This window comes from Mobula hypostoma, chromosome 9 (assembly GCF_963921235.1).
Source record: "Mobula hypostoma chromosome 9, sMobHyp1.1, whole genome shotgun sequence".
In the NCBI taxonomy this organism is placed as follows: Eukaryota; Metazoa; Chordata; class Chondrichthyes; order Myliobatiformes; family Myliobatidae; genus Mobula; species Mobula hypostoma.
The window spans coordinates 142,453,546-142,475,389 of record NC_086105.1 but is presented as its reverse complement, the minus strand read 5'-3'; the positions used below and the strand labels follow the sequence as shown (position 1 = coordinate 142,475,389).

Below are 21,844 nucleotides of genomic sequence, written 5' to 3'. Positions count from 1 at the left end.
TATAGTGAGAGGGACAGAGGGAAAAAAAAGAGAAAAAAAAGGGGGGGGGAATAAGAATAATAAGTAAATAAATAAGGGATGGGGTACAAAGGGGAGATGGGGCATTAACGGAAGTTAGAAAAGTCGATGTTCATGCCATCAGGTTGGAGGCTACCCAGACGGAATATAAGGTGTTGTTCCTCCAACCTGAGTGTGGCTTCATCTTTACAGTAGAGGAGGCCGTGGATAGACATGTCAGAATGGAAATGGGATGTGGAATTAAAATGTGTGGCCACTGGGATTTCCTGCTTTCTCTGGCGGACAGAGCGTAGGTGTTCAGCAAAGCGGTCTCCCAGTCTGCATCGGGTCTCGCCGATATATAGGCCACATCGGGAGCACCGGACGCAGTATATCACCCCAGCCGACTCACAGGTGAAGTGTCGCCTCACCTGGAAGGACTGTCTGGGGCCCTGAATGGTGGTAAGGGAGGAAGTGTAAGGGCATGTGCAGCGCTTGTTCCGCTTACAAGGGTAAGTGCTGGGAGGGAGATCGGTGGGAAGGGATGGGGGGGAACGAATGGACAAGGGAGTTGCATAGGGAGCGATCCCTGAGGAAGGCGGGGGGGAGGGAAAGATGTGCTTAGTGGTGGGATCCCGTTGGAGGTAGCGGAAATGTCGACTGTACCTCTTCCTATAGATGCTGCCTGGCCTGCTGCGTTCACCAGCATTTTTTGTGTGAGTTGCTTGAATTTCCAGCATTTGCAGATTTCCTCGTGTTTGCGAGAAGAAATGAGTTCTGCTATTGTCGTGCATGTGGGTTTGATTTCAACATTTAAGAAAAATTTGGATAGGTACATGGAAGGGAGAGGTATGGTGGGCTACGGTCCAGGTGCAAGTCAATGGGATTGAATTAAACTGAACTGACTTTATTACTTACATCCTTCACATACACGAGGAGTAAAAATCTTTACATTACGTCTCCATCTAGATGTGCAATGTGCAGTTTATAGTAATTTGTAATAAACAGTATGTACAACAGGACAGTCAATATATCAGCATGAATTAATCAATCTGATGGCCTGGTGGAAGAAGCTGTCCCGGAGCCTGTTGGTCCTGGCTTTTATGCTGCGGTACCGTTTCCCCGATGGTAGCAGCTGGAACAGTTTGTGGCTGAGGTGACTCGGGTTCCCAATGATCCTTTGGGCCCTTTTTACACACCTGTCTCTGTAAATGTCCTGAATAGTAGGAAGTTCACATCTACAGATATGCTGGGCTGTCCGCACCACTCTCTGCAGAGTCCTGCGATTGAGGGAGGTACAGTTCCCATACTAGGCAGTGATGCAGCCAGTCAGGATGCTCTCAATTGTGCTCCTGTAGAAAGTTCTTAGAATTTGGGGGCCCATACAAAACTTGGTTCAACCATCTGAGGTGAGGACTGGGCAGAATAAGAGTTAGGCACAAACTAGATGGGCTGAAGGCCATTTTTCTATGCTGTAGTTTTCTATGATTCTATGACTCCAAAGAAAAAAGTGTTGACTTCCGATCTCCGGTACATTAAGGGACACTAAGTGAAACAAGAAAATCACAGCAGGTGAGCAGATGATCTCCAACAGTAAATGAAAATCACTCAGCGACTCAGAGTAACACAGAGGCTTGGCAGCAAGAAAACTGTCTTGCATTCCTCCCAGGTAGAGAGCAAGAGAGCAGACAATAAGAGAGTGGTTTATGACGGGGAAGAGAGGGATGAACCAGGAAATACAAAGCAATATATTTGATTCAGAACTCAGAAAGCATCTCAATCAAACATAATTACACTCATACTTCTGCCTGCTGAAACATCCATTTATTTCATACTTTTTGATAAGTGACGTTTCAAATTCTGTTTGTAAAGCATTGGTTAACATGCTCAGGAACACCGCCACAAATCCTAGATAAGCCAACGAAGCAATATAAAAAGTACAATGATTTAATCCATTAACTGTGAGTTAGAAATAAGGCTCAGTATTTCACGAGTAAGGAATGCCTTTCCTAGTATGGAATAGTGCAATGATCTTAAGTTATATATTACACAAAAATCACTCAATATGAAACTATATCCATTGCATTGGATATTGAAAGCATATAAGACTGATAAGAAACAATTACTAAAAGTGGAGAGAGCGAGAGAGGGGAGGAGGGGAGGGGGAGAGGGGAGGGGAGGGGAGGAGAGGGGGAGAGGGGGAGGGGGAGGGGAGAGGGGAGGGGGAGAGGGAAAGGGAGAGGGGGGAGAGGGGGAGGGGAGGGGGAGAGGGGGAGGGGGAAGAAGGAGAGGGAGGAAGGGAGAGAGAGAGAGAGAGACAGGGAGAGGGGAGAGGGGAAACAAGTTCTGCTGTTTGTAGGAATATCAGACTTTTGAATTTAAACTGTTGTGGGAGCTCATTCTGATGCAGGGGTGTCCATCATCTGTGAACTAGAAAGAAGGTTCAGCAGTATTCCACTCATAAGGAATTCCTTTACTCGCAAGGAATAGTGCAATGGCCGATTAGTGTGAGAAACTTCCCTATACCATATCGCTGGTTACCAGGCTCTGAAACGCGACCCATCTAAGGACACTTCTTTAAGTCCTGCACACTGCTCTCACTGGGAACGTCATTGTTCAATTGTCTTCAATGTTCCGGCGGCAACTGGGATCCATCAACAACATCAGATACGGTTTTGTTTTAGTTGATCCAGGGACAAGCATCTCCCATCCTCTGAATAATTTATACAGGGCCGAACACTTAAGCACAAGGATTTAATTATTGCTGCTGCTGGCACGGCTGTGGTGGAGAGTTGGGAGAGAGCCTGTGGTTTGTTTTCCCGAGGCTGTTCTTGGCCGCGGGACAGATGTCTCTGTTGAGGCAGCCAGAGCAGCGAGGATTCACTGGCAGGCAGATCTGCTGACCAAAGCCCACCAATAGCCAGTTGGTTTCGCTCCAGAGGTCCCTGGAAGAAAAAGAGCAGGCAGAGTATGTACATCATGAATGCATTGTTAGTCCACCAAAATGTACCTGGCGCTTGGGGGAAGGCAGGGACTGATTCAGAGGCATTGGGACAATGGACTTATCGAGAGACACTCACAAGAATGAACATAGAACTGCACGACACAGTAGAGGCCCTTTGGCACACAAGGTTATGCCGATCTTCCCCCTGAGATAACCCTCCATTCTTCTTTCATCCATCTGCCTATCTAAGAGTCCCTTAAATGTCACTAATGCATCTGCCTCTACCACCATCTCTGGCAGTGCGTTTCACACATCCACTACTAAAGGGCAAAAGTTCAGGGGTAACATGAGGGGGAACTTCTTTACTCAGAGAGTGGTAGCTGTGTGGAACGGGCTTCCAGCAGAAGTGGTCGAGGCAGGTTCTATGTTGTCGTTTAAAGTTAGATTGGATATCTATATGGACAGGAAAGGAATGGAGGGTTATGGGCTGAGTGCAGGGTGGTGGGACTAGGTGAGAGTAAGAGTTCAGCACAGACTAGAAGGGTCGAGATGACCTGTTTCCGTGCTGTAATCGTTATATGGTTATATGTTTATCTGTGTAAGAAAAATCTACCCCTGATATCCCTGCTATACTTTCCTCCAAATATGCCTCTGTGTATTAGCCATTTCCACCCTGGGAAAAAGTCTCTAGCTGTCCACTAATGAGATTGCTTTTAAAGCCTTCAAATGATGACTGATTAAAAAGCAAGTTTTATCTACAAGAACTTGGGTCTATTCAGTCTATGCTTCTTATCATCTGCTACACCTCTATCAAGTCACTGCTATAAATGATCCCAGCAAATTCCCTCGCACTGCTATAAATGGGTGGGAGGGAATCTTGTTGAAACCTGCTGGATATTGAAAGGTCAAGATAAAGTGGATGTGGAGGGATGTTTCCTTTATTGGGACAATCTAGGATCCGAGGGCACAGCCTCGGAATAAAGGGACGTCATTTTAAAATTGAGATGAGAAAGAATTTATTCAGCAAGATTGAAGTGAATTTGTGGTATTTGTTCCCATAGACAGCCATGGAGGCCAAGTCATTGGGTGTATTTAAAGTGGAGGTTGATAGATTCTGGATTAGTAAGGGTGTCAAATGTTACGGGGAGAAGGTAGGAGAATGGGGTTGAAAGAGATAACAAATCAGCCATGGCAGGGCAAACTTGATGGGCCAAATGGTCTAATTCTGCTCCTATATCGTACGGTCCATAATAGAGTCTATGCCTAACTCATTTACCCCTTGCTAACGTGCTGTCACCCCAGTTGTGTCCGTCTGCTCTATGTGTACTTTCCAGCCACCATTCTTTGACGACGGGCTCCCCAATCCACCAATTACCGTGGCATCCAATCCTCCAACGCCAGTCTGGTTTCCTCAGGAGTTCTGGTCTCCTTCTGGAGCCACTGCAACCGATTTGTGATCCTGTGCACGTGGGTGTCAACACCTGCAAGAGGAACAGGGGTGAGGATGATACTCAGATGGAGGACGAGTGTGGAGGACGCAGCAAGACAAGGAGGTCCAGGCAAGTATGCAGCCACCCCAGACAAGGACGTTCTTTGGAGAACAAAGCTTCCCTTCAAAGTTCAAAGTAAAGGGCGCCACGGCAACGTAGTGGTTCGCGCAACACTATTCTAAATCTGGACGTCCTGGTTCAGAGTACAATTCCAGTGCCCAGGTTAATTGGTCATTGTAAATTGACCTGCACTGAACTGAGGGTGTGGCCTGTAATTATCTCACTTTTGTGACCTTCAGTTCTGAATGCTATCTGCTTGCTTTATTGTTTGCATGATTTCTTCTCTCTGCACATTGGGTGTTTGACAGCCTTTGTTTGTGTTGATGGGTTCTGTTGGGTTTCTTTGCCTTGTGGCTGCGTGTAAGGAGACAAATCTCAAGGATGTATAAAATACACATACTTTGATAGTAAATATACTTTGGATTTTGTCCTTTGATTAGGCTAGTATTAAAAAGGGGTTGCTGGGCAGCTGGGCTCGTTGGGCCAGAAGGGCCTGCTCTGAGCAGTACATCCAAATAAATAAATAAAATTTATTATCAAAGTATGTAATACTACCACGAGATTCATTTCCTTGTGGGTTTTCACAGTAAAACAAAGAAATACAATAGAATCAATTAATTGGATTTACTGAGTAGGCCCACATGAAAATGAATTTCATGGTGACATATATGTGCTTCGATAATAAATTTACTTTTAAGAAACAAATAAAGACTGACTGTACTTTTCTCAGGCAGGTGACTGGAGCCATTTCGCATACCAAGACAAGATGGAAGCCTCGATGAGCCAAACATCCCAATTCTGCCCCTATATCTTCAGGTCTAAGGTGAGGATGTAATCGCAGGATGCAAGGCACATGCAAACTAAGGAACAATTACCTTACTAACTTCAAAGTATTACTGGTTGTCAGCTTGTCGTTTCTATTGACTTTTAACACGTGTATTGTGAATAGTGATTGATCTTACAAATAATGAACTTGAATATATACAGTTTACCAAATGCTCAATATCCGTAACTGCTGTACAAAAATGGCAATCTTCAGTTCAGACTTCACAGCAGTTTAACGACTCGTGCACAGGGAAACACAGTGTGAACAAGCAAGAAGTTTGAGTTATCAGAGTCCAGTTCATCAGCAGTAACACAGGGGAGGGGGCAGGATTAAGTACAGCACTGTGCAAACGTCTTGGGCACGTATGTATCTTGCTATGGTGCGGAAGACCTTTGCACAGTACCGTAGTAACTTCATGTATCGCACTGTACTACAGCTGCAAAATAAAAACAAACTTCATGACATGTGAGTGACGATAAACCTGATTCTGATATGGGTCTCTATTGTGGACTGAGACCGGAAAGGGGGAATCATGGTTGGAAAAAGTGGAATGGAGAGGTGAGGGAGTGGGAAGCACTAGAGAGACATTCTGTACTGATCAACAAGCTAATTATTTGGAAACAAATGACCTTGCCTGGTATCTCAGGGCTGGGTGTGTCTGCACCTGTGCCATCCCTCGCCCCTGGCACCCCGTCTCTGCCACCTGCCCCACACCCCTCCCGCGGCACTCCTCCCTCACCATTCCCGACATCCTTTGCTCCCGCCAGATTTACAAACTCTCTCTCTGCTCCACGTTGACAAGCACGTACTGTGCAAAAGTCTTGTGCACCCTACCTATACATATGTGCCTAAGACTTTTGCACAGTACTCTACTAGTCAGAGGTGTTCACCAACCCAACGCAAACAACAATGACCTGTTACAAATTTGCATGGCAGGTGTACTCATGGTCATAACAATGGCAAATGGTGTGGATATGTTTTATGGTCTTATATTGTGGGATCATTTATTGCATTAAAGGTGTCAATGAATTAATACCCTAAGGGGTGCAAAAATGGGAGTTTATACCATCTCTTCTTACAGTTTTATCCTCTAAGCCACAGTATTGTAACTGGAAATTTGTACTGCCGCTCAATAAATGATGCAGAGTCCGGTAATGAATACCCTTCTGCAGACAGAGGCTCACCACGGTAAAAAAAATGTCCTTTGATTGTCTCCCCATCCCTTGGAGACAAAGGCCTACAATTCATTAACCCTCATTTACCTCAAGACATTTCCCAATTCTCAGTCTTGTTCTCTAGAATCCAAAGTGAATAATCTCACCCACTCCAAAACCAAATTTCACCTGCTGTGATATCAACCATCTGCTTAATCTGTCAACGTCTATTCTTAATGCTGCCCTTGCCACACTATTTATTTTCTCTCTTAATGCAGACAAAATAGGCATCCATTAGTCTCATGAGACCATGGATTTGTGCCTTGGAAGGTTTCCAGGTCACAGACCTGGGCAAAGTTGTATGGAAGACCAGCAGTTGCCCATGCTGCAAGTCTCCCCTCTCCACGCCACCGATGTTGTCCAAGGGAAGGGCATTAGGACCCATACAGCTTGGCACGAGTGTCGTCGCAGAGCAATGTGTGATTAAGTGCCTTGCTCAAGGACACACCACGCTGCCTCAGCCAAGGCTTGAACTAGCCACCTTCAAATCACTAGACGAACGCCTTAACCACTTGGCCAAGCACCAACACAGACAGATGCAGACAGATGTACAAGCTAATCATAGAAGAAAATGTTCCCTTTACCTTTTATCTACAGATATTACCGCACAGCCATCAGGTTCCTGAACCAGTGTCTATAAGTTCACTCACCCCAATACAGATCTGATTCCACAACCTAAGGACTAACTTTCAAGGACACTACAATTCATGTTCTCAGTATTAATTATTTATTACTTTTTTTTTGTAATTGGATCATGGCCCTTTTCCCTTGTTAGTTGTTTGTCAGTCTTTGTTTGTAGTTTTTCATTGATTCTATTTTATTCCTTTGTTCTACTGTGAATGCCTGCAAGAAAATGAATCTCAGGGTAGTATATTGTGACACATACAGTACTGCGCAAAAGTCTGAGGCACATATATATACAGCTAGGGTGCACAAGACTTTTGCACAGGACTATACACCGGTTAAAATAGGAAGGTGGTTGGGAAACAGAAATAAGAATTCTTAGCTTTATGTTAGCTCAGTAGTATTAGGTGTTATTTGGTAACTGAAAAGACGATACTGTGCACAAGTATTAGGCACCCTAGCTATATATATATGTGCCTAAGACTTTTGTATAGTACAGTACATACTTTAATAATAAATCTTCTTGAACTTCAATTGGTCTTTTTGGCTTCCAAGCTGTTTTGCTGACCTTCTGGTTCCCTCTCTTCCCATTTTCTGACTCAAATTACATTTTTTCCTCTAACTCTTTCCGTTAAAGCAATAAATATGCCAATAAGCCAAAACAACACAGAACCAACTCTCGCGGTTACAATTTGCTGGTGACGAATTCATGTTTGAGCACCAAATCTGCTGTTTCATAGATAGAAACATCGAAAACCTACAGCACAATACAGGCCCTTCGGCCCACAATGCTGTGCTGAACATGTAATTACTTTAGAAAACAACGAGTAATAGATCAGCCGTTTAGGATGGAGATGAGAAAATAATTCTTCTCGGGGATAGGGAAGTCCGTCATGGACGGCCCCAATCCTGGCTGTGGAAGGAGGGAGGTTGCGCAGGGGCCAGCAACCTCATCCTGTAAAAACCTAGTGCTACAGAAACGGCAAGAGTAGTTCCGAAGACCTCATCCTCTGGGGAGGAAGGATCTTCATCTAGAAGACATATGAAGTTGTATGGTGCAATTCCCAAGTCTGAGGGACTCAGGGGGCCGATCATCCTTCTGTCATCCAGGACCACCGCCACTGGAACGTGGAATGTAAAGAGCATGTATAAAATTGGACAGACAGCGCAAGCTGTGGCTCAAATGAAGAACAACAATCTGAGCCTGCTCGGCATCAGTGAGACAAGATGGACAGAGTCTGGGCAGAGGCGGCTCATGACAGAGAAACCACTGCTTTACTCAGTGCATGAGGAAGATGACACCCTATGTAGACAAGGAGTGGCACTCATGCTATCAAAAGTAGCACAGAAGGCATTGATCTCGTCAATCTTTAGAACAGAGAAGAAAACGATCAAGATGAATGTCATATACTGTTATTCGCCAGCTAACGACAGCAATGAAGAAACAAAGGACTCTTTCTACAAGACTCCAGAGCATCCTAGAAGCATATCCTGAGAGAGATATTAACATTCTCATGGGAGACTTCAATGCAGGAATAGGATCGGATAATATGGGCTCCGAAGATCGTGGACTGGGTGTGATGACCGAGAATGGGGAGTGCTTTGCCGACATGTGTGCATTTGATGACATGGTCATTTAAGGCAGCATCTTCCCCCACAAAAAGAATTCACAAGGACACCTGGGTGTTACCTAACCACATAACGGAGAACCAAGTAGACCTCATCAGTATATCCAAGAAATTCAGGAGATTACTTCAAGATGCAGAGTGAGGACAGGAGAAGATGTCACATCTGACCATCGCCTCTTGGTTGCAAAGCTAAAATTCAAATGGAGGAAGAATCGGATGGAATCAGCATCAACTAAGCAGAGATTCAACTTCAACCTTTTGAGAGACATGCAGACCCAAGAAACATTCAAATTGGTCCACAGCAACACCCTCCCTGTGATACAAGAACTGGATCAGGAAGAGGATCTGCACTGCGAATGGAAGGAAGTTAAGGAGAACAACAGGAATTCTGCAGATGCTGGAAATTCAAGCAACACACATCAAAGTTGCTGGTGAACACAGCAGGCCAAGCAGCATCTATAGGAAGAGGTGCAGTCGACGTTTCAGGCCGAGACCCTTCGTCAGGACTAACTGAAGGAAGAGTGAGTAAGGGATTTGAAAGCTGGAGGAGGAGGGGGAGATGCAAAATGATAGGAGAAGACAGGAGGGGGAGGGATAGAGCCGAGAGCTGGACAGGTGATAGGCAAAAGGGGATACGAGAGGATCATGGGACAGGAGGTCCGAGAAGAAAGGCGGGGGGGGGGTGACCCCTGTCTGATCTCAACATGTCACGAGGTACTAGATGCCAAAAAGAATCAGCAGGAAGAATGGATCTCAGCTGAAACATTACTCAAATTGAACTTTTTGCACATTGTTTGTCTGTCACAAGTATGGCCCTACAATGCAGTCCTAACATCTCTTCCCCGGCATCTCCACAACAGTTCACACCTCCATTCATGCAAAGATAAGACTAACGACCCTCTCATTACCTCTACAGCTCTTAACATGTCAAGATGTGGGTCACATGTGATTGTTATACTTTTAAACAACTCACAGAGTTTATAAACCGGAAAACTACCCACCATGGATCAGAACTGAAGAAGCCTCTCGGATGAGTGGCGAAATATCTTCTAGACAACACAGCAAGTCCAGTTGCATTGATTTACTACTGTTTGATATACAATGAGCTGGATGACTGAGAACTTTCATAGACGATACCTGGATCGATCTGTTTTGTTCCAGTGAACAAAATCAACACCACCCCACCCCCCCATTTCCTGTTCTGCACTCTGACCTTTTACTTCTCTCACCTGCCCTTTACTTCATCCTGGGTCTCTCATTCCCTTTCTCCTATTGTCTACTCTCCTTTCCTATGAGATTCTTTCTTCTCCAGCCCTTGACCTTACCCACCCACCTGGCTTCACCCATCACCTTCCAGCTAGCCTCCTTCCCCTCCCTCAAACCTTTAATTCAGCTATCTCCCCCCACCCCTCCTCCCTCTCAGTCCTGAAGAAGGGTCTCGGCCCGAAATGTCGACTGGTTATTCATTTCCTAGATGCTACCTGACCTGCTGAGGTCCTCCAGCATTTTGTGTGGGTTACTCTGGATCTCCAGCATCTGCAGAATCTCTTGAGTTTCTCATTTTGTTCTGTGTTCTTTTTCTGTGAAATTGCATATAACTTACGTTAAAACATATGCTTAACTTGCGAATGTGATGCGCCTGTGATGCTGCTGCAGGTAGGTTTTTCATTGCATCTGTGCACACATGGACTTGGTTTTTGATTTTCTTTCCAGCGTGCACAGTCTCCTGTCTCTCCTAGGGGCAATTAACAATGGGTAATAAGTTCCAGCATTATCAACGAAGGAGTATCAGAATCTTAAGGCGAAACAAAAAATGCTGTGACAGACAGCATAACCCAACCACTCGCACAGCCTTCCAAATAGAATAGAAGGCTTCCTAGTGGTGGACGTGACCTGGAATTTCTCCATGGAGGACAATAGGCTCGTCGTGTTGATAACCATTCATTTCCTGCTGGCAAAACAATTAGTTCCGAGCCCTTTGATTCTGTGCAGATACACAACGCCCATTGTTCTGCTGTGATCAGAAAGCTTGGATACAGTGGTGACACCTCACCCAAAGTCACTGCAAAGCCCACTGAAGCTTCAGGAAGGTCTGAAAGGAGCTACATAAATGCACCTTTCCCCGTGTCCACCTTAAACTGAGTTCACTAGTATCTAGTTTATCAAACACCCAACCACCTGGTTGACAATCTGACACAAGAAAAGCACCAATTCATAATGTTGGAAATATCTTTACTATGAACATCCCAGACAATTAGTCTTCAAGCCCTGATTTTATCGCACTTGTATAAACAACACTATGCAGAAACAGTCTGATAGTAATCACTGAGCCTCTGTGTTCCGGTGCAGAAACCATGTACTAATGAGAATTAAATTGTAGTTTACATCATTCTCATAACGTTGCTTACAAGTTTAAGGTGACGTGGCAGGGTAGTCAGAGAGACGCAGAACATTACAGCACAGTACAGGCCTTTCAGCCCACAAAGTTGTGCTGACCTTTTAACCTACTCTAAGATCAATCTAACCCTTCCTCATTCTTCTGAATTCCAGTGTGCGGAGGCCCAGAGCCATCAAACCCTCCTCTCAATCACACCTTTCAATCCCAGAATCATTTTCATCAGTCTCCTTTGAACTCTTTCCAATGTCAACACGTCCCCTCCAGGACAAGGGGCCCTAAAGTGCTCCAAGTGATACCTCATCAGTAAAGCCTCAGAATTTCATTCTTGCTTTTATATTCTAGTCCTCTTGAAATGAATGTTCACATTGCATTTGCCTTCCTCGCCACTGACTCAACTTGCAAATTAATCTTAAAGCGTAACAGCTGCAGAGAAAGTGCAGTGCAGGTAAACAGCAAGATCCCAGACCGTAATGATTAGATTAGATTATGAGGACACACAGTCCTCTTTTATTGTCATTGAGGAATGCATGCATTAAGAAATGATACAATATTCCTCCGGTGTGATATCACAGAAACACAGGACAGACCAAGACTGAAAAACTAACAAAAACCACATAATTATAACATATAGTTACAACAGTGCAACAATACCACAGCTTGATGAAGAACAGACCATGGCACAGTAAAAAAAGTTCAAAGTCTCTCAAAAGTCCTACATCTCGCACAGGCGGGAGAAAGAAGAAAACTCTCCCTGCCATGCCCGACCACAATCTGACTCTGAGTCGTCCGAAAACTTCAAGCTCTGATCAGCCCTCCGACACCGAGTACCGAGCACCATCTCTATCCGAATGCTTCGACCCCAGCCTCGGTCGCCAGCAGCAGGCAAAGCCGGGGATTTTGGGGCCTTCCCTCCGGAGATTCTCGATCGCACAGAAACAGCGGCAGCGAACCGGGCATTTCAGAAATTTCTCCAGAAATGAGGTAGATTTTGAGATCAAGAGTCCATTTTATCATATCAGGGAACCATGCAATAGTCTCAGAACTGCAGGACTGAAGCTGTTCTTGAACCTGGTGGTATGTGCCTTCAGGCTTTTTTGTCCTCTACCCGACGGAAGAGGGGAGACGAGAGAATGTCCACGGTGGGTGGGGTCTTTGACTACGCTAGCTGCTTTACTGAGGCAGTGGGAAGTGCAGACATGGAGGGGGAGGCTGATGTCTCTGATGTACTGAGCTATATCCACAACACTGCAGTTCCTCAAAGTCATTAAGAATTGAGATAGAATGCATTCTGTACCGCACTAATAAAAATTGGTAAGGGTCAATAGGGACATTTGTAAAAGAACACAACTGGGCACTGTCAATACAGGACTTCAACAAAAAAGTCCAATCGAAATTCCACAGACTTCTCTTTATCCAGACTTAGCTGGTGGAAGTTACTCTAAATAGAGTGAACGAGCATTGTATCAAAACTAGACAAGTACAAGAGAGAGGAAGGAGCAGAAAGGAATGTAAATTATGTTAAATAAAGTGGGTTGGAAAGCTGTTTATTACTCATTCACTGATTTTCAGAGAACTTTACTGGCTGTAATTGGACAGCATGAAGTTCTAAACGATGTGATCTAAATAATGGACTCAGAATAAAAAGGCTGAGTGAGCTAGTGTAAACACGAGGAATTCTGCAGATGCTGGAAATTCAAGCAACACACATCAAAGTTGCTGGTGAACGCAGCAGGCCAGGCAGCACCTCTAGGAAGAGGTACAGTCGACGTTTCGGGCCGAGCCCCTTCGTCAGGACTAACTGAAGGAAGAGCTAGTAATAGATTTGAAAGTGGGAGTTTTTGCAGGGTGGGATGTTTGATTACCTCCCTCAACTTCCCCGTACACGCCGCCGACTGACTTATGGGAGTGAACAAACTACCAGTGTAGGAGAAAACTGGGGGGAAATTTTCATTCTAAAGATGGTCCAGTGTGGCAATTTTTGAAGAGCAGGTGTGAGATGATAGAGGATTCTAGGCCTAGGCCTATGGACAATTCTGATAAGGTTAATGAAGAAAAATTACAAGCTTCTGAGTCATTTCACTGCACCAGTGCAACAACAGACACAAAAAAGACTGACTTTACACTGAAAGTTATTTATTAATATGTTTTACATGGACTGGTTAACCAAGTTGTCCTATTCCATGTTGCCTAGTCTATGCCAAACAACTTACAAATGTCGCAATGGCTCCAGCAAAAATGAAAAGACACTTAACAGCCATATGACATGTGAAAGTGTTGATTATTTTAAACAACTATTTGAATCTCAAAACAACCAATTAAAGCTTTTGAAAATAAAGTCACAGTCAGCAAAAAGACTCAGGAAACAAGTTATTAAGTAGCTTTAAGACCAGTTCACTCAAGAATGTTTTAAGAACTGTGTGAAAACCTGGACAAAGAGCACACCAATCTCTGGCTACCTACAAAACTCCAGTGGCTTAACAGAGGAAGAGTTCTCAACAGTGTACTTGAGCTGAAAGGTGAATCGCAGGAGTACTTTCAAGAAAACAGTAGGGCCGATTTTGATGAGTGTTTTGAAGATGAAGTTTGACTGCTGAAACTTGCCTACTTAGAAGATATTTTTCATCATATAACTCAGTTGAACAAGTCTCTCCAAGGTCCTGGAGAAAATGCTTTGACTTCAAGTGACAAGCTTTTTGGATTTAAAAGAAAATAGAACCTTTGGAAAAATCATGTTGCAAAAGGAAATCTTCAAATGTTTCCACTGCTGCCTGGGCTTGACAGTGTGGAAGGATATCTCAGTCAGTCTCAAATCTTATTGAAAACCACCTGGAAGAACTGCAGAACAAATTGAACAGTATTTTTCGTCCCTTTCAACACAAGTGTATGACTGGGTGAGGGACCCTTTCTCTGAATCTTCTGCTCAGCCTGAGAACTTGACTTTGAGAGAAGAGGAAGAACTTTGTGAGCTGCACTTTGATCATGCACTCAAGATGAGATTTACTGACCCGCCCCTGGACATGTTCTGGATTTCTTTGAAAGAAGAATATCCGGCCATTCATAGGAAAGCAATGAACATTTTGCTGCGGCTTTCAACTTCTTACATGGGTGAGCAAGCTTTTTCTTGTTTAACAAGCATCAAGAGCAAGGCTGCAATTGTCTCATTTCAGTTGAGGGTGAAATCCATGTGCGCTTATCTCAAATTCGACCCAGAATTGAGAAATTTAATGTGTTTGCCTTATGAGTTTTGAAAGGGAAAGAAAGAGATTAATTTTAAGAAAGGTAAGCTAAGCTTAACTATCTGTTTTTTTTTCAAGAAAGATTGACTAAAAGTCATTCTTTACTCAAAAGAGCATTGACAATTACTTTTGGATTATTATATCTACAACTTACTGATTACGCTAACGTACCATGAGCTGTAGATATAATAATTTTTATGCATGGGTTCCCTGAGACCTGAGAATTACTTCAGGGTTCCTCCAGGGCAAAATGGTCGAGTAAGGCTGCCTTAAATCATGTTATCAAAGTCAAAGTCAAAGTCAAAATAAGTTTATTATCGAAGTGTGTATATGTTGCCATCTACTACCAAGCGATTCATTTTCTTCAGGTCACTCACAGCAGAACAAAAGAAATACAACAGAGTTTATGAGAAGCTATACATAAATTACGACTGATAAAAAAACAACTAATGTGCAAAACACGACAAATTGTGCAAATAAAAAATAATACTGAGAACATGAGTTGTAGAGTCCTTGAAAGTAAATCTGTTGGTTGCGGAATCAGTTGGGATCCCAGTGCTGAGGAGACTGAAGTTATCCACACTGGTTCAGGAACCTGGTGATTGTAGGGTAATAATTGTTCCTGAAGCTGGTGGCGTGGGAGCTAAACGCTGATTTCTACTTGTGCGTCAACTCGACGCCCTAACCTACGCAAGTGACCTACGCACGTTGTGAGCATTTATACTTATGCGTTTGTGTGTCTGCGTCGCTCTGCAATTCGGGCACGTCACGCATGCGTACACACCTGCGCACGCAAGGCTTCATGGTCATGGTAATCTTTCAGGGGTAAACACGTTTAAAGCAAACGTCTTTTTTCGTTAAAGCGAAATGTGTCCTCCATAATTTCGGAGGTCTGTAAAGCTTTATGGAAAGCATTGCAGCCAGAGTTCCTTCCCTGCCTTTCAGTCGCCCAATGGGAAGCTATTGCAGCGTAGGAGGAAATGCGTTGCTTGTGCCGTAGCCTACGCAAGTGGGCTACGCCGTTGTGAGCATTTATACTTCTGTGTTGGTGTGTCTGCGTCTCTCCGCAATTCACCACCAAAATGCTAGTTGGCGGTGGGGTTCCTATACCACTGTGAGTTTCTTCGCGTTGAAACTCGACACAAAGAAACTCAAACTTCAAACAATGCTGACTGAAACTGAAGGAGGGTGAATTTTCTGTGCTTGTCCGGCCACTGAGAGACACGGACGAGGAAATGCATTTCAAATATTTTCGGATGTGGGCAGGTAGATTTGACAATTTGGTTCATCATCTCCAACCATTTATTTCGCATCAGTGTACGCACAGTATACTCAGAGACTGGCAATCGCCATTCGAGTTTTAGCTTCAGGTGGAAGTCAACAGGCTGTAGCAGCTAGCTACAAACTGGCGTCAAGCACAAGGTCCTCCATAATTTCGGAGGTCTGTAAAGCTTTATGGAAAGCATTGCAGCCAGAGTTCCTTCCCTGCCCTTCAGTCACCCAATGGGAAGCTATTGCAGCGTAGGAGGAAATGCGATGCTACCAAGCGGACCAATCACGGTTGTTGCGGTCTGTGTTGCTGCGACGCTTAGTTACATTTTGGGAAAGGTGCGCGTCAGGCTATGGCGTAGGGATCCGCGTAGGCTCTGCGGCGACGCTGTGCCTACGGCGTCCAGTTGACGCAGAAGTATAAATCAGCATTTAGGCTCCTGTATCTCCTGCCTGATGTTAGTAACAAGAAGAGAGCATTCTCTGGATGGTGGGAGTTCTTAATGATGGATGCTGCTTTCTTGAGACAGCACTCAAGTTCACATTCAAATTCAAGTTTATTGTCATTCAACCATACACGAGTATACAGCTGAACAATACAACATTCCTCTGGGGCCAAGGTGAAAAACACAGTCCGTACATCACATACGACAGACAAAATAATATTAATAAATAAAATTATTATGCAGATGCACAAGTTGACATAAAGTGCATATCAAAGGTTCAAAGGGTCATTTTAATTATCAAAGCATGTACGCAGAATACAACTCCGAGATTCGTTTTCTCCAGATAACTATGAAATACAAAAGAGCCATGGCAGTTGTTGAAAGACATTAATCCCCCCCCCCCACCCTAACCTCGCATGGAAAAGGAAAAGAAACAGAACTTCGGAAATCCTAAACCACCAACCTCTCCCTCGCAGAAAACCTAACGGATCACCCATCCAGACATGGCAGCTAAAACATCAAACCCCTGACCCTCAAGCCCCTCCCACGCGAAAAAACACAGCAATAATACCAGTAACATATAACATAGTTAAATACCGTATACAACAGTACAATGCTACTGGCCATGTCATAATAATGTGTACTGGGTGGCAGCAGGGTGTTAGAAGTCTCACAGCCTGGGGGAAGATGTTGTTACCTAGCCTAACAGTCTTCTTCTTAAACTGCAGTACCTTCTACCTAATGGTAGAGCGCACAGCCCTGGGAGAGGGGCGGGGCCGGTGCTCAGCGTGACAGAGCTAGAGATGTTGCTGCCAACACACACTGTCTAAGCTCTCTCCGTCACGGAGTCCAAGATAAAGTAATGGAGGCTCCTTGTAAATGCGTGCAATGGTGTGGAATGTTTTGCCTGTGATGGACTGAGCTGTATCCACCACCTCCTGTAGACTTTTCCTTTCCTGGGCCTTGGTGTTTCCAATTCTGTGCAGTGAGATTTGAATCATGATAGACATCTTTTCCAGACTGGCTTTAAAACTAACCAACCCTCTAATTTAACAAAGGCTAAACACAATAGCCAGTCAGGGTGGAGCTGATTAAGCATATCAATCACTCTGCTGTAAACTACATTGATTTTATGCTCATTTATACCCTCTGCAATTTTCTTGAAAAAATACTTTTATAGGTGAATGAAACAGAGATTACAGCAATGTCTCCCAATAAAGTTTGAAGTTCAACCTTTGCAATTTATTAGGAGACATTGCTGTAGTTTCTGTTATGTTCACCTTGACTTACACTCCGTGGCCACTTATGTTAGGTACACTTGCTCGTTAATGCAAACAATAATCAGCCAATCATGTGGCAGCAGCTCAGTGCATGCAGATATAGTCAAGAGGTTCGGCTGTTGTTGAGAGCAAACATCAGAATGGGGAAGAAATGTGATCTAAGTGACTGACTGTGGAATTGTTGGTGCCAGATGGGCTGGTTTGAGTATCCCAGAAATTGCTGATCCCCTGGGATTTCCATGCACAAGAGTCTCTAGACCTTACAGAGGTGAAAAACAAAAATCATCCGCTGAACGGCAGTTCTGTGGGTGATAAGTCCTTGTTAATGAAGGAGATCAGAGGAGAATGGCCAGACTGGTTCAAGCTGTCAGGAAGGCGTCAGTAACTCAAATAACCACATATTACAACAGTGGTGTGCAGAACAGATTCTCTGAATGCACAACATATCAGACTGGGAAGTGGATTGTCAACAGCAGCAGAAGACCACACCAGGTTCCTAAACTGCACCTGATAAAGTGGCTACTCAGTATAGTTTACCACAAGTCACAAGCTGCTAGGTTGTTCCAATGCAAAACTTATCAAAAGACAACATTTAATAGGAAAGATTTGCCTTATCTTTTTATTAAAGATGTAATTTTTAAAATTCCAATTATTGATGACTTCAACTAATTAATTGCAAATTTTATTTTTTATTTTATTGAGATATGTTGTGGAATAGACCCTTCTGGCCCTTTGAGCCACACCGCCCAGCAACTCCCCAATTTAACCCTAGCCTAATCATGGGGCAAGTTACAATGACCAATTAACCTACCAACTGGTATGACTGTGGGAGGAAACCGGAGCACCCGGAGGAAACCAGGGCACCTGGAGGAAACCCATGCGGCCACAGGGAGAACGTACAAACTCTTTATGGGCAGTGGCGGGAATTGAACCCAGGTTGCCTCTGCTACCATGCCACCCCAAATTTAATTGCTAAGTAATTTTGAATATCTTGAATGCTTCCCTTATGCTTTTTGCTCCTGTGTGAAATATCCTGGGACTCACCTATAGACAACAGACAATAGGTGCAGGAGTAGGCCACTCGGCCCTTCGAGCCAGCACCACCATTCAGTATGATCATGGCTGATCACCCACAATCAGTACCCCGTTCCTCACTTCTCCCCATATCCCTTGACTCCACTATCTTTAAAAACTCTATCTAACTCTTTCTTGAAAGAATCCAGAGAATTGGCCTCCACTGCCTTCTGAGGCAGAGCATTCCAGAGATTACACAACTCTCTGGGTGAAAAAGTTTTTCCTCAACTCCGTTCTAAATAGTCTACCCCTTACTCTTAAACTGTGGCCTCTGGTTCTGGACTCCCCCAACATCAGGAACATGTTTCCTGCCTCTAGCTTGTCCAATCCTTTAATGCCTAATTTCCAACTGGTTATAAAGTCACAGAACACTACAGCACAAAAGCACGCCCTCTGGCCCATCTAGTCCATGCCAAACCATTACACTACCTACTCTCATTGACCTGCACCCAGACCAGAGCCCACAACACCCTCCCACCCATGTACTTATCCAAACTTTTCTTACACGTTGAAATCAAATGCGCATTCACTACTTACAACAGGAATTCTGCAGATGCTGGAAATTCAAGCAACATACATCAAAGTTGCTGGTGAACGCAGCAGGCCAGGCAGCATCTATAGGAAGAGGCGCAGTCGACGTTTCAGGCCGAGACCTCTTCCTATAGATGCTGCCTGGCCTGCTGCGTTCACCAGCAACTTTGATGTATGTTGCTTCACTACTTACGCTGGTCGCTCTTTCTACACACTCATCACCATCTGAGTGAAGAAGATTCCCTCATGTTCCCCTTGAACATTTCACCTTTCACCACTGACCCATGACCTCTAGTTCTAGTCTCACCCAACCTCAGTGGAAAAAGCCTGCTTGCATTTACCCTCTCTATACCTCTCATAACTTTGTATTTCTTCATAATTTAAATATCCAGAGAAAAGCCAGTCCAAGAATTCAAAACGGTGCATTATCATTTTAAATCACGTTGTTTTAACCGTGATAGAATTACTCAACTTTAAGACAGATTGGAGAAAAATGTTCGGAGCTTTTGATTTCAGGCAGCAAAGGAACTTCCTGGAAGCTACACCCGCTTTTTCCTTCAATTAAACACTGTAGGCAGTTTGTTTACTGATGTGTTTCTGCATTTCACTGGGTTAGCAGAAGTTTACCAGAGCAATGCCTGATCATAGTCGCCAGTCAGCACTGCAGCGCCACTCAATGGCATGGATGACATACACCATATGATGTTTGACACAAAAGACATGGAGTGCGTCTCTCCCCTAACTAGGGGTAAAATTCTTATAATAAGGGTCACCACTCAGAAGAAGAGGAGCAGCTTTAAGTTCCTGGGCGTCAACATGTCAGTGGATCTATTCTTGGCCCGATCACAAAGAAAGCACACCAGCAGCTCTACTTCATTAGGAGTTTGAGGAAATTTGTTATGTCACCAAAGACTCTAGTAAATTTCTACAGATGTACTGTGGAGAACATCCTAAGTGGCTGCATCATCGCCTGGTATGGAGGCTCCAATGCACAGGATCGAAGGAGGTAACAGTGGGCTGTGGACTCGCCCAGCTCCATCAGGAGCACAACCCTTCCCACCATCAAACACATACTTTTATTTATTTATTGAGATACAATGCAGAGTAGGCCTTCTGGCCCTTCAAGCCGCACCACCCAGTAATCCCCTGATTTAGTCTTAGCCTAACCGTGGAACAATTTACGACCAGTATATCGCCAACCGGTCTGTCTTTGGTCTGTGGGACAAAACCAGAGCACCTGAATGAAACCCACACAGTTACGGGGAGAACATACAAACTCCTTAAAGGCAGCGACGGGAATTGAACCCAGGTCACTCGTACTGTAAAGCGTTGTGCTAACCACTACGCCACCGTCTTGCTCCTTGAAAATCGCATCTTAAAAATGAGGTGACTCAAGAAGGCAGCATCCGTTATTAAGGACTCTCACCATCCAGGACTTGCCTCTTTCGCATTAGTAATATCAGGGATCAGATACAGGAGCCTGAAGATACACACTCTTTGTTTTAGGAACATCAATTTCTGAATTGGTCCATGAACAATACTTTACTAATCCTCTTTTGCACCAATGATTTATTTTATTTTTTATATTGCAACTTACAGAATCTTTTTGTCTTGCACTGTCCTGCTGCCACAAAACAACAAATTTAAAGGTATACAGCATGTCAATAGAAACATAGAAACATAGAAAATAGGTGCAGGAGTAGGCCATTCGGCCCTTCGAGCCTGCACCGCCATTTATTATGATCATGGCTGATCATCCAACTCAGAACCCAGCCTTCCCTCCATACCCCCTGACCCCTGTAGCCACAAGGGCCATATCTAACTCCCTCTTAAACATAGCCAATGAACTGGCCTCAACAGTTTGCTGTGGCAGAGAATTCCACAGATTCACCACTCTCTGTGTGAAGAAGTTTTTCCTAATCTCGGTCCTAAAAGGCTTCCCCTCTATCCTCAAACTGTGACCCCTCGTTCTGGACCTCCCCAACATCGGGAACAATCTTCCCGCATCTAGCCTGTCCAATCCCTTTAGGATCTTATACGTTTCAATCAGATCCCCCCTCAATCTTCTAAATTCCAACGAGTACAAGCCCAGTTCATCCAGTCTTTCTTCATATGAAAGACCTGCCATCCCAGGAATCAATCTGGTGAACCTTCTTTGTACTCCCTCTATGGCGAAGATGTCTTTCCTCAGATTAGGGGACCAAAACTGCACACAATACTCCAGGTGTGGTCTCACCAAGGCCTTGTACAACTGCAGTAGTACCTCCCTGCGCCTGTACTCGAATCCTCTCGCTATAAATGCCAGCATACCGTTCGCCTTTTTCACCGCCTGCTGTACCTGCATGCCCACTTTCAATGACTGGTGTATAATGACATCCAGGTCTCGTTGCACCTCCCCTTTTCCTAATCGGCCACCATTCAGATAATAATCTGTTTTCCTATTTTTGCCACCAAAGTGGATAACTTCACATTTATCCACATTAAATTGCATCTGCCATGAGTTTGCCCAGTCACCCAACCTATCCAAGTCACCCTGCATCCTCTTAGCATCCTCCTCACTGCTAACACTGCCACCCAGCTTCGTGTCATCCGCAAACTTGGAGATTCTGCATTTAATTCCCTCATCCAAGTCATTAATATATATTGTAAACAACTGGGGTCCCAGCACTGAGCCTTGCGGTACCCCACTAGTCACCGCCTGCCATTCTGAAAAGGTCCCGTTTATTCCCACTCTTTGCTTCCTGTCTGCTAACCAATTCTCCACCCACACCAATACCTTACCCCCAATACCGTGTGCTTTAAGTTTGCACACTAATCTCCTGTGTGG

At 44.3% G+C, this 21,844-nt stretch overlaps 1 protein-coding gene across 1 annotated transcript in view; it reads right to left on the bottom strand.

Annotated features, from left to right (window-relative positions):
• Positions 1 to 1,725: 1,725 nt before the first annotated feature.
• nthl1 (nth-like DNA glycosylase 1) overlaps positions 1,726 to 21,844 on the bottom strand; it is a 29,484-nt gene continuing 9,365 nt past the window's right edge. Inside the window, exons 4-5 of the mRNA XM_063057507.1 lie at positions 4,317 to 4,422; positions 1,726 to 2,942 (exon numbers count right to left, since the gene is read on the bottom strand). Coding sequence (XP_062913577.1) covers positions 2,756 to 2,942; positions 4,317 to 4,422 — 293 coding nt within the window. The 3' untranslated portion in view covers positions 1,726 to 2,755. The remainder of the gene's footprint in view (positions 2,943 to 4,316; positions 4,423 to 21,844) is intronic.